At 38.0% G+C, this 17,297-nt stretch overlaps 1 protein-coding gene across 6 annotated transcripts in view; it reads left to right on the top strand.

The window, feature by feature from the left end:
* The window catches only part of Syt14 (synaptotagmin 14), a 145,889-nt gene that overhangs the window by 100,745 nt on the left and 27,847 nt on the right, over nucleotides 1-17,297 (top strand). For all 6 annotated transcript variants that reach the window (XM_031339457.1, XM_031339450.1, XM_031339442.1 and 3 more), the window contains one exon: nucleotides 3,489-3,938. In XM_031339457.1, the coding sequence (XP_031195317.1) occupies nucleotides 3,489-3,938 (450 nt within the window). The remainder of the gene's footprint in view (nucleotides 1-3,488; nucleotides 3,939-17,297) is intronic.

Raw genomic sequence — 17,297 nt, 5'->3', positions numbered from 1 at the left:
TACAAGTTTTACATTTTGCAAGCTTGAACAGCTTTCCCCCCTGCCAACATTTTCACAATGATGTGATCTGTGCTGGTAATCTCTGCTGTCTAAATAATGAAGGTAGTTCCCTATCTTCATTAAGCTCTGGATAGAACTTCTTCAGTTTGGGTTTTTTTTTCCAAAAATTTCAAAAGCACTTTAAAGTTTCTAGTATCTTTAGAATTGACATACAGTATCTGACCTAGAAGAAAGTGAAGTTATTGAGCTTTATGTGCCACAGTGCCATCAGTTTCCTTGTGTGCTATCATCTAAACACAGTGACCCTGGACTATAACAGTGACCACAGTAGCGTCTGACTGATCATCTTATTCACTGTTCATATCTCTTCTTCAGGAAGTAAAAAAATGCTAGTTTCAGAGAGAATCAGGCAGCTCTGTTCCACCTAGGTCCCTGTGAGTACAGACAAGGAGCTAGTCAATAGCTGCATTGTTGTTGACCTGAGCTGTTGTTTGAAGACTTCTTTGTAGTGCCACCCAGACATACTACCAGGCAAACTGTCCCAGAGGCCTCAATCAGCAGAGTAAGATGTGCAAATTACAACCAGCTGCCTAAGTGTGTGCACTCTGTGTGTGTATTTTCATCTACTTCAGAGAGTGGCCTGAAAAGGTCTTTAGGTCTGCCTCTGTTCAGTTCAGCAGCAGCTCTGTTATAACCTGCTAGCAAAAACCAACATTGAGGTTTGAAAAGAGCACCCACAGCTGGCAGCAAACACCTATTTATGGGACATAAAGGGGCAAATAAATGTACCTACTCACCACTGAAACTTGCCAGCTAGAGAAACTTACTACCTGAGAAACAAGATGTCTTTTCCCCTATATTTCATAAGTAGAATCAATGGGTGATAAAACCTTGGCCCACAGTCAACATGGCATGGGCTTTGTGGAGCCAATGCTCACTTTCTCCATCACATATTCTTTGTGGTCCATGAATCTTTGGCATATCTCATAGCTTGTTGCCTTAGGACTGATTTCTTATCTGTAGGCAACCATAGCTGTGTGTGTGTATATTTCAGAAGTTATGGACTTGCCGTGTTAACACTTTTTGGTTGTTTTCCACTCCTGTCTTTTATAGTACCATCAAATACATTCACATATACACCATCAAGTATACATCAAGTATACATTGGGTGAATGTGTAGATGTGAAATTTTGATAGCCTAGGCTACTATAAAATTTTTACTTTTTCCAAGTTTATTTCATTTCTCTGTAATATTACCTTTCATTCATCAGAGGATTCTTGTAACAAGTTGATCTGCTAGCTCTATGGAAGGCTTCCTGCAACTAGTAGAACCTCCATACTTTGAAAGTGAGGGGTTATTTTTTAGTGCCTCTATGAAGAATGGGAATAGTAGCTTTAGTATATAAAGGTTCCATCTGTGTTTCTAAGAACTGTTAGGATGCACCAGAATCAAAATCCAGAAATAGCTGTTTAGGACCTTGTAAGCTTAGTTTTCTATAAATCTTTGTTGCCATGATGCGACTTTTAAAATACTAAGTTAAAATAACAAAGATACACTGATAATCTATAACAATTGTGAAATGAGTTTGTATCTCTAGACCCATGGCGACCGTGTCCACAGCCCCATTGCTGAGAGCAGAGAAAGGAAGCATGCTGAGGCTTACTAGCTAGCCAGCTTGATCAAAACATGACAAGCTCAGCATGACAAGGCTCAGTGGAGACAGAGCAGGACAGCTAACATACCCTTCCTGCCTCTGTATATGTGTTAGCGTATCCCCAGATACATGTGCACACACCAAACATATACAACACAAAACAAACACACACAGAATACAGCAAACAAACACATACAACATTAAACATACATATACAGCATATAGCACAGACATACAGCCTGTGGCAAACACATACAGCATACCCCAAACACAAATAGCATATACATATATACAAGGCAATTTAAAGAATGTCTTATAAAAATTTGTTCTTGTTTTCCATATATAATACCAAGAACTGCGTAAGACTTACAGTGTCAGATCTTTTTGTTGTTTCTGGCTTTAAAAAGAGCCTTTTGAAAAAAGAAGAGGAAGAGGAGGAGGATCAGAAATAGGGCTTAGCACATAGTGTGGACTTGACTGAAAAACACAGAAGTTTGTTTCTCTCTCACTCACATTCTAGTTAAGCAATGCTTTGCATAATGACCTCATTCAGGGCCCAGCTCCTTATGGAATCTACCGACCCCTAGAACACTGTCCTTGCCCTTTTGGTTGAAACTGACGCCACACACCTGTGTACCTGCTTGTGGGAAGAGAATGGAAGGCAAACACTCCCACTGCAAGGTTGAGCTAGGTGCTTCCCATAGGAGCTCTGTGTGCCTCCATCCGCTCGCTAAGCTGTACAGTAAGCATATCCAAGAGAGGCTCTGGGTTGTAGTGTTCTCGCTGAGTGTATCCAAGGTTAGAAAGCTTTGGAATAGTCTAACAATAATCCAAAATTTTTTTTAAAGGTTTATTTATGTATTATATATAAGTACACTGAAGCTGTCTTCAGACACACACCAGAAGAGGGCATCAGATCCATCAGAGATGGTTATGAGCCATGTGGTTGCTGGAATTTGAACTCAGGACCTCTGGAAGAGCTGTCAGTGCTCTTAACCACTGAGCCATCTCTCCAGCCCAATAATCCAAATTTTTAAATGAAAATCATATATATTTCATTAAATACTTGAAGGGTCAAAGTGTGTAGCTTAAAGGCCAGAAACCTGACTTAAGATTGTCAGTAACTAGATAAGACTCCCCAGATATTGCAGGTGGTGATACTAGCAGGAATTTGAGACAATTGATGGTAAAATGGTCATAGTTTATTACAATGTCATAATTAACATGTGCAGTCTTAGCCTTTCTTCAGTTTTTGGAATGTATATTTCACCATGTCATTGGCAATTAATATGAGAAGAATATAATCGTTTTTAATTGTAGTTGAAAACTGAGATCACAGTCTATGACATGAAGTGTGACTGGATGCACACTATCTTGAGCCCTTTTCATTTCTATTCAGGTTTCCCCTTTCCATTGACTTTAAAGTCCTACTGTGTATATTCTATTTTAGATGAAGGCCCTGAAAACGGAGCCATATTTTTCTATAGCACCGAACTTTGCTTTTTTTCTGCAGACTCCTCCCTCAGGAATAAAGACTATGACACTAATATGCACATTAAACTCTAATTTATACAGACACACATCAAATTTTCTCAAAACTGTGATAGTGAATATTAAGTTCGAAAGATCTCTTCATTGTGAAGTACTTTACCACTTAAGTTACTCCACCCTGTAAGGTAACTTTTGCCTATAGTCCATTAATATTTATGCTTTCTTCATGATAGCAAATGAAAATTATTTTTTGTCATACTCTAAAAGAAATTGTCGTTTATTTGCATACTAGACTAAGTAATAAGGTTAAAAACTAAAATTAGTTAAATTTGCTTTTCTTAGGACATGTCAGCTCAAGGATCCTCCTCACAGCTTCCTAAACCTTTTGATCCAGAGCCAGAAGCTAAATATGGCACACTGGATGTGACTTTCGACTATGACTCTGAAAGACAGAAGCTTCTGGTAACAGTGACAGCTGTCACAGACATTCCAACATATAACAGGACAGGTGGCAACTCGTGGCAGGTACACCTTGTTCTTCTACCTATAAAAAAACAGAGAGCCAAAACAAGCATCCAGAGAGGACCATGCCCTGTCTTCACAGAAACGTTCAAATTTAACCACGTTGAATCTGAGATGATTGGAAACTATGCAGTTAGGTTCAGACTGTATGGTGTCCATCGCATGAAGAAAGAAAAGATTGTGGGGGAAAAGATTTTTTATTTAACAAAATTGAATCTTCAAGGGAAAATGTCGTTACCGGTGATACTGGAACCTTCATACAATCCTTCTGTGAGTATCTCGTGAGTGACCTGGATACAGTTTCTGTTCATGGCACATGACCACATGTCACAGGAGAAGTCTATGATCAACCCCACTGCTTCCACAGTGTGTCATTTGCATAGTAACCAGATGCATTTACTTAAGCCCGTCTGTTCTATGAAAGTTGCCCTTCAAGATGGTTTCCTTTATGTGTTTTCTTTTCTCCTTCTAAGTTCTCATGCAGGCCTTGTGCATTTGCTCCTGTGGACTACATCAAATGGTTTGTTATGCATTATCCAGACTCACTACAGAAGCTACCCTTTTCCTTAGGTTAAACAGAGGACACAGAAGGAGCTTTTTAGCCAATTTTATAAAGTGTGTACTGCTGCCCAAAACAAAATTATTTTTCTAGAACTCTCACAAATTTATTTTAAAAGTAAAAAGAAAGAGAAAAAAGTCTATTTTACACTTTACATCCTTTTTGAGAAAAGACTAAAGCGTTTCTCAGTGAAAAATTATGACCTCAAGCTTTTTAATTTCTTCTATATTATAATCACACATTATCTCTATATTTTTAACAAAATTCCCACAAGGCATTACAGATTTCGGGAGAGTAATGGAGAGTACGTTGTTTATTTAAACTGGGGAGATACATTATGTCACAAAGTTATTTCAGTATGAGAAAATCTGTGACTTAGGTAAGTATAAATTATGACATATTTCTTTCTGTGTCATATTGGATAAGAAACATTTTATAATGTAAATATGCAGATTTTAGAATACATTTAAATTTTAAGTTAGAGGCCTGATATTTCATGGTTGTTTCTTAGCTTTGATTGTATGAGCCTAAGGCCTGGGCTGTAGCCCATTGCATCATACCAGGCAGTATCTGAACCTGCATGCTTCCATTCATGGCACAGCCAGGTTACTTTAAACAGGTTCTTGTCGGATCTTTATAAGGCAAAGATGGTAGTAAGTGTACAATGTCTTTTGGGGTTCGGTTTTATTGATAGAATTAACAAATTTAAATTTTTCAGAATAAGAAATTTTAGGGAAATGCCTTTTAAAACATTTTTTATTGTTGAGGATTTCATACATATATACTATAAAATATGATCATATTTCCCCCAATTCTTCCCTTGTCTCCCTCAGCATATCCCCACCCCAACTGCATCTTTTTATAATCCACTAAGTCCAGTTAGTGCTGCCTGTATGTGCAGGGATGTGGGGCCATCCACTGGAGCATGGGACTCCTACTACTAACCACATCCTCAAAAACAGTGATTCTTCCTTTCTCTCCCAGAAACTATCAGCTGCCAGTAGCTCCTCAGTAAGGGGTGAGGCTTGGAGATTGATGATCTACCCAATCTATGCCAGAATTTTGGCTGGCTTGATCTTGTGCGGGTGAGGACAGCTACCATGAATGTGTGATGCAGAGTCATGCTGCATCCAGGAGGAATGCTCCCCAGCACTCTTCCCATCGTTTAGCGCCTACCGTGCTTCTGCCTCCTCTTCAGTGATGAGGCTTCTCAAGGCTGCCTGAGCCTTGGTGAAAGGGCATTGTTACAGATGCCCCATTTGGATCTGAACACTCAAGTCTATCATTCTCAACACTCTGACCAGTTGTGCTTCCCCCTTGACGACTGCCCAGTGAAAAAAGAAGCTTCTGTAGCCAAGGTTGAGAGCACCAAAGGCCTTTGTCCTCCTCAGACCTGAGAGTTTTGTCCAGGATTACAGTATGAAATGCCAGGCATAATTCTCTCTTATGGAGCAGGCCTTAAATCCAGTCAGGAAGTGATTATTTACCCCATGTCTTGGTCATTGTTGCTGGGAAGAAACACCATTACCAACACAACTCTAACAAGAGAAAGAGTTTAATTAGGGTTTACAACAGTTTCAGAGATTCATCATGGGAAACATGACAACACACAAGCACACTTGGTACTGGAAAAGTAGCTGAAAGTTCTGTCTCCCGATCCTCAGGCAGTGGAGAGACTGGGCCTGTCATGGGCTTTTGAAACCTCAAATCCCATCCCTAGTGACATACTTCCTCCAAAGAGGCCACACCCACTAATCCTCAAGAACTGCCACTCCTTGATGGCGAAGCATTCAAATATGGGCCTATTGGGACCATTCTTATTCAGACCTTCATGTCAATCACTATTGCATCAGTGGGTATATCTTGCCTCGAAGGTCCAAATTGCAACATACATGGTCCAATTCTGGGAAAAACCATTGAATGCACACACTACTCCCTCCTCCTCCTCGTCCTCTCCCTCTTCCTCTTCTTCCTCCTCTTCTTCCTTCTCTTCTTTTTCCTCCTCTTCCTCCTCCTCCTTCCATTTCCACTTAATCTTTTAACCCCAGTGCCCCTTCTCCTTTCATCACACATGTATCAATCCCATTATTATTATTATTATTATTATTATTATTATTATTATTATTATTATTATTATTAAATTGTGAGGTAGTCGGTTTCCATGTGGGTTTGCATATATTTGGGGGAGGGTTTTCCATCCCTTCTCTCTCCTGTTGTCCCCTATACTCCCACACCACTCACTGCTTAAACCTTTCCACCTACAGTATTCTGCCTCTCTACTTATGTATTACTTACAATCTACTATCTCCTTCTCTTAAAGCACCCCACAGGCTCCTTTCTAGTTTCTTGCTTCCACTTGCTCTCTTAAACACACAAAACAAAAGATGTAAAGTTTAATCCACATTTGAGGGAGAACACACAGTGTTTGCCTTTCTCAGCTTGAGTGACCTCATTTAGTAGTTTTTTCCACTTCTATGCATTTATAATTTAATAATTTCATTTTTCTTTACAGTTGATTTGTACTCCACTGTGTACATGCCATTTTAAATGAGAGTACTTTATAAGAGAAAAAGAAAAAAGAAGGAACACTCAATGTTTTAAGGAGTATGTTTTTATAAAATGAAATATTCTGTTATTATTCCAGTTTTTAAATTTTTTTCACTATTGCCAGTCAGTGGTAGCACATGCCTTTAATCCCAGCACTTGGGAGGCAGAGGCAGGTGGATTTCTGAGTTCGAGGCCAGCCTGGTCTACAGAGTGAGTTCCAAGGATAGCCAGAGCTACACAGAGAAACCCTGTCTCAAAAAAAAAAAAAAACCAATATTTTTTTTCCGCTATCTTGTCTGGGGGAGTAGTAGTTTTCCATAGAGGATAGGCGCCTATACAATAATAACTGAGTTAAACAAGAAGAGAAAGGCTGGCATCAAAAAGTATGTTTTGTATTGCTTTGAGAATGTCATCTGTTCTCAGTCCAATATTAATTGTAGGATCATGACCCCTTTCTGAATTGATCCTTTCACAGGGGGCATGTATTAGATATCCTACATATCAGATATTTATATTACAGTTCATAACATTAGCAAAATTACAGTTATAAAGTAGCAACAAAATAATTTTATGGTTGGGGGTCACCACAAAATGAGGATCTGTATTACAGGGTCACAACATTAGGAAGGTTGAGAAGACTACCATAGACAATAATATAATTTTCTCTGTTGGTCAGACTAAGTGGTTACTACATTGCATGTGTTAGTCTGTAGTCATGGATTGTGTAATATTTTTTGCCAGGTAGTACAGTAAGTGCCTAGGGGCTACTTACAAGGAAGAAAAAGTGCCAGGTAAGTAGCTCCTAAAATACGCTGTTTAAATCTACAGAAAGCTGTCTGTCTTCTGCTCTTAGAAATTGTCCCCTAGGTACCAGTGTGCCTTCATGTTTGGTAGCCGTGTCTCATTATTCTTTAGCCTTGCTTTGCCCTCCACATCCTTTCAGAATCTTAGAACTTGGCATACTACAATTTTGAAGCTTCTTTGTAATACTACTATTACACTGAATGTAAAAATGTAATCTCAGTAGAACTCATGTATTTTCTGCACATGCCATACTAATGTTCTCTTTGCTTAACTTTTAATATGAGCTGAATGGAGAATTCTCATTATCATAGTATACTTGAGAGAGCTTCTCTTTGATTCTGTAAGACATGTTTATGAGGTACGTTTATGAGAAAAAGATTACTTCCATACTTAGTCATTCATTCTGGGAGCTTTTTAGTGATTGCTTAGTTATTATTGCAAGAATATTAACCTTTCATCAAGGAAGTTTTAATCTGAAACCCAAAATTACAAATTACTTTTAAAATATGTTTAAAATTTGCAGTTCATTTCATAGATAATAACAGAATTCACAAATAATATTTAGTTTTATGGATAGCTTTTCAGAAACTTACCAAGTGAGGACACAAAAATGACTTTTTGAGGACTCTGATGTTTTTGCTACTGGTAAGATTAAAACAGCACTGAAATGTACCTCATTGACCAGTGCACATAGGAAGAGTGCTGAAAATTCAAAGGCAGGAACTCCATCTCATCCAGCTATGTAAATTTCTAAAATATTTTGAGCATCAAGTTTCTGATGACCATAAAAGGATGTAGACTAGTCACCTTTAAGTTGTTTTTTTTCTCTGATATTCTGACTCTACTAACAGTGAAAGAAGTTAGGTAAGAACAGAAAAGGGATAAACTGTTTTACATTTGTGTACTTAGTTGTGTGTATGTGAGTGGATAGGTGAGGTGGAAGTGTGGTCAGAGAATGATTTCAGGACCTGATTCTCTCTTTTCACCACGTGGGTCCTAGGGATCACACTCAGGTTGTCAGCCTTGGTGGAAAGTGAGTCAGAGGCAGGGTGGAGCTTCGTACACTGTCATCTTTTTTGCAATGGACTTAGACTGTTCTCTAGCCTCCCATGCCTTTCAACTTTCTAAAATCTGAGGGACTCCACCTCCTTATGACACTCCATAAAACTCACTTTCCCAAGGTCATTTGTGTTTGGAGAAAGGCATTGAGTTTTAGATTTACATTTGATATTTGTAATTCAGTATGAGCCAGGGCAGTACTGAATACAGGCCTGTGTCAAAGGGAAGTCTCATTTTTGAAGGTTAGAAGTAAAGGAAGGTTTTGGCAGATGTTTATTCTCTGTCTTCTCCATGCTATGGACCCCATAGGGACTGGTAGTAATCTGGGAAAATGCCTGTTTGAAAGTAATATTAATATAACATAGTTAATAATATTAATAATATAACAAAGTTAATTCTATTCCAGGGAAAGAATAATTGTGTTCATAGAACTAATATAGATAACAAATTATCTTTAATTTCCTGTTTGTTTTAAGAAGATTTAAATTTCTGTCATTGGACATGTTTATGTTCCTGCAAGTCCTCCCTTGCCTTTACTCCATCCTTGGATCTATGGAAGGAAAATGCACGTTCACTGGTGTTAGGTCTGTAGTGGAAAGGCTCGTCATTACCTCTCTGTCAGTCGGGATGGAAATGCCACCGTTGTGGGCACTTTGCAAGGTTGTGGTGGTGCTGATTGTGACAGACAGTGAGTGTGGAGCCTTCACAGTGACTGTAGATAGGAGTTGCTATACTGTGATTAAACAGCATTCTTATTTAATTTCAATAATTCTAACATTTTAATGCAGATTTATTATACCTAATATTTTTCTGGTATTGCAGGACTTTGCAAATGTAATGGTTTTATTTTATTTTTATTTTTTCTTAGTTTCAGAATTTTTTCTATTATAGGATTACCTGATATTATATAACCAAATATTTAATGTGTTTAGAAAAGCTGTATGTTCATATTTCTATAGTTTGGACCTTTGTGTACTTCACTCTAAGGGAGCAGTGTCATCTTTAGGTTAACCTTGTCACTTGCTTATCAGGAGTTTTAAGTAGATTTAGGCTTTTATAACATCAAAATTTACTCTGTTAGGACATTCTCTTTTTAATGTTATTTAAACAGTATGTGCTATAACCAAGGGTTTCCTCAATAACCCAGTTCCAGCCTGTCACCACAGCTCATGTGAACATCAGTGAACTTGATATAGTTAAGTACATGCGAGGTCTTGATACAGATCAAATAAGTAAGGCAAAGCAAGAGTGAGAGTAGTAACTGCTTACTAAAACAGCTGAGTGGAGGCATTTCTTCTCCCTTTACTTGTCCTTTAAATAATAGAATTGTGAGTTACCAAAGTGCATACATACTCTCTTCATTTTTATACTATGTAAGATTAAAGATATCTTGAAAAGGAGATTTATTACCAGGGCCTAAGTGTTAAGAAAATCCTAAAAGATCCTAGGTAGCAAAACAAATGAGGGTGAGAAGGGTGTCAGACTTCCCATACTAAAACCAAGGCTTCAAAATTGCAAGGGAAACTTACTTCTTATGTATTTTATATGTATAGCCCCCTGTAAGTCCTCAGCACAACTCTTTGTTGGGTCTGTTCAAGTTCTGTTGCAGTGACAGTACCTGAGAAACAACTGAAGAACTTACTTTGAATAATGGTTTCGGAGATTTCGACAGAGTCAGCTGGCTCCATTGTTTGGCCCTGGGGTATGAGGCAAGAGCATGCTGCAGAGATTGCTCACTCATGGCTACCAGCATGCAGAGGAACAAGTTCAGGGAACATTTTTCCCGTGCCCACCCCCAGTGACCTACTTCCTTCAATTAGACCCTGCTTTCTTTTCACCACCTCCCAGTAAAGCCATCATAAAAATTCATCAAGGAGTTGATCCATTCATTAGCTCAGAGTCCTCATGATCCATTTTCTTACCCAAAGCCCCTAACACAACACCTATGAAGGACACTGCATATTCAAAGCATTTATCCTCATTTGGAAGATGGCAAAGTAGACTTGAGCAGAACCACGACTCACACAAAGTAAAGTCACATTAGATTGTTTGGCAGTAGCAGATCTCCCTAGCTCTTTCTGGTTTGTTTCCTACTCTTAGGAACATGTCTAAGATTCTCTGGAGTTCTAGATGCTAAACGGCTTCTGCAGCCAACAGCATTTGTGCATGCATGATTGGCAAGGGAAAAGTATCATGTACTGGTTCAGCCAGCAAGTCCAAGGAAAGACACCTTCCCTCCATCCTTCCTTAACTGGTCTTGAGCTTCATAGCAGCAGCAAGGGTGATAACTGAGCTGTGTATGTCCAGCTCATTGGAGCACCTGCTGGGGAAGCAGAGCACCCTGGGGCTGTTTCTCCTTGTTCTGGAGCCATTTCTGCAGGAACCATTTATAGCTGGCCCTTCCACTTATAACATTTTTAAAAGCTCCTGGTTCCTCCATTAAATATTTCTTTATAAAATACCCAAATGAGTTGTTTCCATCACTAAGCCCATTCTACCATGGTCAAAATGGAAGCATCTTGGGCAGTTTATGCTGAACTAAGACCCTACCAGTCAAAACTGGGATTTGGTTGCACTAAGTTTCTTTTTAAACATGTTTGTGAAAACTACAGTAATAAGAAAAGATTGAGAAAGGCAAATTCTTTATTTTCTTTAACCCGAATAATGTTCCATATACTGGATACAATTTTAAGTATGTATATATTCACTTCTTTCCTCTCTGAGATGGATGCTGTGGTCTCAGCTTACTCAGATTGGTCCGTGCAGCTTCTGTCCTGACAGTCTGTCCTCAGCATTTTGTACATTGTCATTATATCTATTAAATTTGTCCCAAAGGGGAGCTGGGTTATCAAGGAATGTTAATTTCCATTAGCATGTCTAGTGTATGAACTTGTCTTCTCTCTCAATTAATTTGGTTTTAATAGTTAAAAAATGTTCAGAATCCCTAAAATAAGATCATGAGTAGAATTTATAAACACAGGAATGAAATTATAGAAAAGATGTGACAATATTTCTTATTTTTTAGGAAAATCCCTTGGCATCAGTTGGCATTACTCATGAAGAGCCAGAGGTTATGTGGAATGACTATTTGCATCTGTTCAAAGTCTTACCAATTTCAAGTAAATACCAATCAGCAAGGAATGACCTAATTTAAGGGGAGACTTTTCTTCAGAAATGATTAAAATAATGTCACACAGAACTTCTTCTTCTTTCTGCTGCTCTTCTTCCCCTGCCACCTTGAAACTTCTGTCTCACTAGGCTTCAGGCCCTGCCTAGAACAGGGACAATGATATTAATTCAGATCCAGGAGCTGGGTCAGAGGTGGAGGTGGGGTCACCTCCCAAATAATGTTTGGTGGGCATTGGGAAAGTGAATTTAAGATACCAGCTTTAGAACGAGTAACACTTGGGAGCCCAGAAGATACCATCTACTGCATGCCGAAGTATTTATTTAAATCTATTGAAAACAGTCAGGGCCTCACACCAGTTTTGTTGGGACCTAAATAACTGTCTTTTAATACCATTAGTCTAAAGCCTAGATATCTGTGGTTAGTTGTTCCACAGAATCTGTCTTTTCGCATGTCTTTGTTTTTCACTGTTATTTCCTGGATATCCAGAACTAAAATGTGTTGTTGTCAAGTTCTAAAACATCAGTTGTGTCTGATCATAATATTTAACATGAAACAAATGACATCATTATGAAAACTCCAAAGATTCACTAATGGAGTAAAGTATCTTTCCAGAATTACCTACTCAAATTGCAGCCAATTAAACTATTAAAAATCACCTTTACTAAAAATAATTTTACCTAAAATAATTGTAGTGAAATTCGCTCTTAAATATTTAAGATGGGTATGAATGGAAAGCAGTTATATGTACTTTAAAAAGAATGTTAACTGTTTCATGACCTTTAGCGGTTACCTGTTTTAAGTCAATGGGCCTGGTACATTTTAGCTTTACTTTAAATACTAAAATTATGGCCTTGGTTAAAAGCTGAGCATATTTTGAAAAGAGAAAAATAACATTTTAAGAGGGGTTGATATTATTACGGTAGTGAGAAATTTTTTTAACCAGTGGTCAGAAGATTGGGTTTTTGTTTGATTTGGTTTATTTAAACAATCTATTGTATCACCAAAGAGATGAGAACTAAATTTTCAGAAACTGACAAATAATTTCTCCAGTTTCATTTTTTTTATTAACAGATGTTTGGGGAAATAAACCAAATGGCCTATTACGTGTGCTCAAGGATGTGTTTATAGCGTATCCCGATTTGGCTCTCCTGGAGCTTGTACTGTGAAGTGGCATGGAGTGAGAAGATAGTGTTAACAGACTTGTCCAGAACAGTACTTTGTGAAATAAACAGCACTGCTGCTTCTGTAGCTCATTACTTTTCATTTCCTTGCATCTTCTCTTAGTGCTCTATGAAGACTTGTTTAAAAGTACATCTTATGAAATAGCTGAGGGAGCTGGAGGATTCCCTATGAAGCTTCTTCATTAAGCTTCTCAGAAATATCCTTCTATATTCATATTTAAATGAGTATATCAATCATATTTTGCCATTTTGTTTGTTAGAATCTTATATATAAAACATCCAAAATTTGAATCAGAACTTATTTTCAAATACTCTCTTTTGTGGCTGTCTTGGTTATGGTTTCTATTGCTGTGATAAAATACCATGACCAAAAACAACTTGGGGAGGGAAGGGTTTATCTTACACTTTCATGTAACAGTCCATAATCAAGGCAAGTCAGGGCAGGAGCCCAGGGCAAGAATCTGGAGGCAGGAATAGATGAGGAGGCCATGGAGGATTGCTGCTTATTGACTTGCTCCTCCTGGCTTGTAATGAAGGAGACAAGGGAAGGCCTCTTCACTTCCAGGGTCCCCTTTCAACAAGGTTAAGCAGCACATGAATTTATTAATCTAATGTTTACTGTACTCCCCTTTTGAGATAGTCTTGACTGAAATAATGTCTTCCATACTCTTTTAACAATTATCAAACTTTGTTTTTCTTCAGCCTTCTACCTTCTGTCTTCTTTCTATATCCAGTTGCCGTACTTGACTAGTCCTCTAGTACAGTGTTGAATGTAAGTAATAAGAGCAGATGTCCCTGTCTTGTTCCCATTGGTAGAGGGGCAGCATTCACTCTGCTAAGACAGAGTTTTCAGCTGTGATGTAGTCACACCCATTACCAGTTATGGAAGCTCCCTTTGGTTCCTGACTTGCTGTTGTTACAGCATTTTGTGATAAGCAATGTCTGTATCTACTGAGATGATAGCTTCTATCCCTTGTGCCATTATTGTGGTGTATTACATTTGCTGAGTGTTTGCGTGAGGGAGTGCATACATGGGTGCAGGTGCAGGTGCTGAGCATGTTGACAACTGGTGTTGGTACTTAAATGCTGCCCAGTGGTTGAAAGTTCGCTGCATGGGCCAAGCTAGCTGGACCTCAAGCTAACAGGAAGCTGCCTATCTCCACCTCTGAACTTACTGTCACTGGGATCACAGGCTCATATTACCATGACTGACTTTTTATGTTAGTTCTGGATATCGAATTGAGTTCATAACATTTGCAAAGCAAATGCTTTACCAACTGAGCCATCTCCCAGCTTGTCGCTGTTTTCCATTTGTTAACATCACTTTACATTCCCAAATAAATCCTATTTTGTCATGACAGCTTACTAGTGTTCTAAGGGTTTTGTGGTACTATAAAATATACACATGTTTATTGTGTTTTTGTTCTGATGCCTTTGCCATGCTCTGGTAATTTACTCCCAAGGGATAAACTAGAAAACATTGTCTCCTCTTGTGTTTTGTTTTGTTTTTGTTTTTGTTTTTTTTTAAGTTTTTCAGTATGTGCTGATATGTTAGTGCAATTATAACAAAAGACCAAAGAGCAGGCCCTACAGCAGCAACTAAAGCAGGCCTTACAGCAACGACTAAAGCAGGCCTTACAGCAGTGACTAAAGCAGGCCTTACAGCAGTGAGTAAAGCAGGTCCCTACAGCAGCGACTAAAGCAGGCCTTACAGCAGTTACTAAAGCAGGCCCTACAGCAGCAACTAAAGCAGGCCTTGCAGCATCAACTAAAGCAGGCCTTACAACAGTAACTAAAGCAGGTCCTACAGCAGTAACTAAAGCAGGCCCTACAGCAGCAACTAAAGCAGGCCTTGCAGCAGCAACTAAAGCAGGCCTTACAGCAGTAACTAAAGCAGGTCCTACAGCAGTAACTAAAGCAGGCACTACAGTAGCAACTAAAGCAGGCCTTACAGCAGTGACTAAAGCAGGCCTTACAGCAGTGACTAAAGCAGGCCTTACAGCAGTGACTAAAACAGGCCCTACAGCAGCAATTAAAGCAGGCCTTAACAGCAGCGACTTTTTTCTTTCTAGATATTTGAAATTATTGTTGGTAGGTGGTGGTGCCATTGGAAGTTCAGATGTTAGTGGCTACACCTATGGTGACACTGGCCTGTAGATGTGTCATTCTAGTCTGTATTGTACCTTCAGATGGCACTGTCCCTATATACATCTCTATGTCTGTTTTCTTTTCCAACAAGAGTGGCAGTCATACTGGGTCAGGGGCTAAGTTCTCTAACATTGACCTCCTTGTGAAACACATCTTCACAATTCTGCAAAGACCTTATTTTCAGATGTTCACACCAACTGTAGCAAATGTTAGGATTTGAACATTTCTTTGTAGAAATACGTTTACTCTACAGTGAACAGAGCTTACCGGTGAAGCCATCTGAAACAGGGAAGTCTGATTGCCTCTGGTATGGCTTAGTAGATCAATTTCTTAATCGTGTATTCAGATTTTCTATTTCCTTTTAAGACATTTCAAAACTTAATGTATCTGTAGGAATCTTTGCAGTCTGTTTGAGGTTGTCTGATTCATTAAATTTCAGGTAACAGTCCCTTACTAACTTTCTCAAGGTCATAATAATGCTCCTTTTTTCATGTAGAAAAAAAAAAGTTTAGTAGTTGTACTGCCAACTCTTACTTCCTTGGCCATGCCAGTTAAATGGTTTTCAGTTTTCTTGGCCTTCTCAAAAAATCAGTTTTTATTTTGTTGGGTTTCTCTCTGTTGTTCTTAGAATGTCTTCCCCCTCCCGTCTTTGTTTCAATTCCTGTCTTATTGCTTTGGGCTTAGTGTGCTCATTTTCTAGTTTTGTTTTGTGTTGCTAGAGAGTTTTGATGATTTGGGAACTGACTTTTTTTAATAAAGGCACAAATGGCTATAAACTTCTCCCAACCGGTCTTTGTTGCATCTCATATGGCACATTTTGTTTTCATCTGTCTCAAAATACTAATTTATTTTTAATTTTACCTTTGAATCATTACTTATTTACAAATATGTTATTTAATTTACATGCTTTTAAATTTCTCAAGTTTCCTTCTGTTAATGATTTCTAATTTAATTTAACTGTTTTAGAAAATTTAACTGAGACCTATTTTTTGGCCTAACCTGTTGTCTATTCTCATTTACCCACAGAAAATGTCCCGTAAGCACTTGAAAAGAAGCTTCTGTGCCTGCAGGTAGCTGTTACACAGCTGGCACGCAGCGCTCAAGTCTTCTCAGGCCTTCTTGCTCTTCCTGTATGAAAAAAGGAAGCATTATTGACTTTAACTGTTATTGAAGAATTGGGATTGTGGTTTTTCAATTTTGTCAATTGTTGCTTTTGTTTTTGGCCTACCTTGTTGGGTGACATTTTTATCATTGTAAGTTGTTAATCTTTGTCTCATATTAAATTTTCTTAGAATATATTTGGGCTGATACTGGCTTAGCCACTCTAGCTCTCTTTTTGTTTATTCTTGCATGATACATCTTTTTTTTTTCCAATCAGCTTTTGCTGTCACCTCATTGGTGTCTTTAAATATAACAGCAAACTCTTGTAGCTGTAATATTATTGTGACATGTTGTCTGACACATATTATGCCAACCCTTGACTTTTGGTTGGGATTTTTAGTCCATCTACATTTAATATAATTACTGATGACAAAGTCCCATATTACCTTTTATTAATTTATTTTTTGTTTATTTCTTACTCCTTGTTTCTCTGCCTCTCCATTACAGTTTTATTTTGTGTTAGGTATTTTCTAATATGCTGCTTTATTTGTCTTTCTACTACTCTGTTTTTTAAGTTATTTTCTTAGTGAGTTTTCTGGGAATTATAATTAACATCTTAATTTAAAATAATCTAATTCAAGTGAGCACCAACCTAATTTCAGTAGTATGTAAAATTTCCTTAGTATGTGCTTCATCAATTTTCCTTCTCCATTTTTGCTGTTATTATCATACAAATTACATCTGTATATATTAGAAGTTTATTAACAAATATTTAGATTTATTGCTTTATTCAATGTCTTTTAAGTTGGATAGTAAAGAGTTATATATTGGTTTTGCATTCCTGCCTTAACAAATTATGTAAAACATAAAATTCCTTATCTTGCAAGCTTGAACGACATTAGTCCAAACGTGTCACCCAGGAATAGATTGCTTCAGGAATTGCAAGGAAGGATCTTGCTTTGTGTTTTCCTTCTTTGTTTTCTGCTCTTCTTCTTGACTCATGCTCCCTTTTTCCATCTTCTAAACCAACAGCAATGAGATTTTGACCTCACCCTGATTGCCTCTGTCTCCAGGCTTCTTCTTACAAAGCGGGGGGGGGG

This window comes from Mastomys coucha, unplaced genomic scaffold (assembly GCF_008632895.1).
Source record: "Mastomys coucha isolate ucsf_1 unplaced genomic scaffold, UCSF_Mcou_1 pScaffold1, whole genome shotgun sequence".
Classification (NCBI taxonomy): domain Eukaryota; kingdom Metazoa; phylum Chordata; class Mammalia; order Rodentia; family Muridae; genus Mastomys; species Mastomys coucha.
Note: the sequence above shows the minus strand (reverse complement) of the source record. Positions and strands in the feature narration are given on the sequence as shown.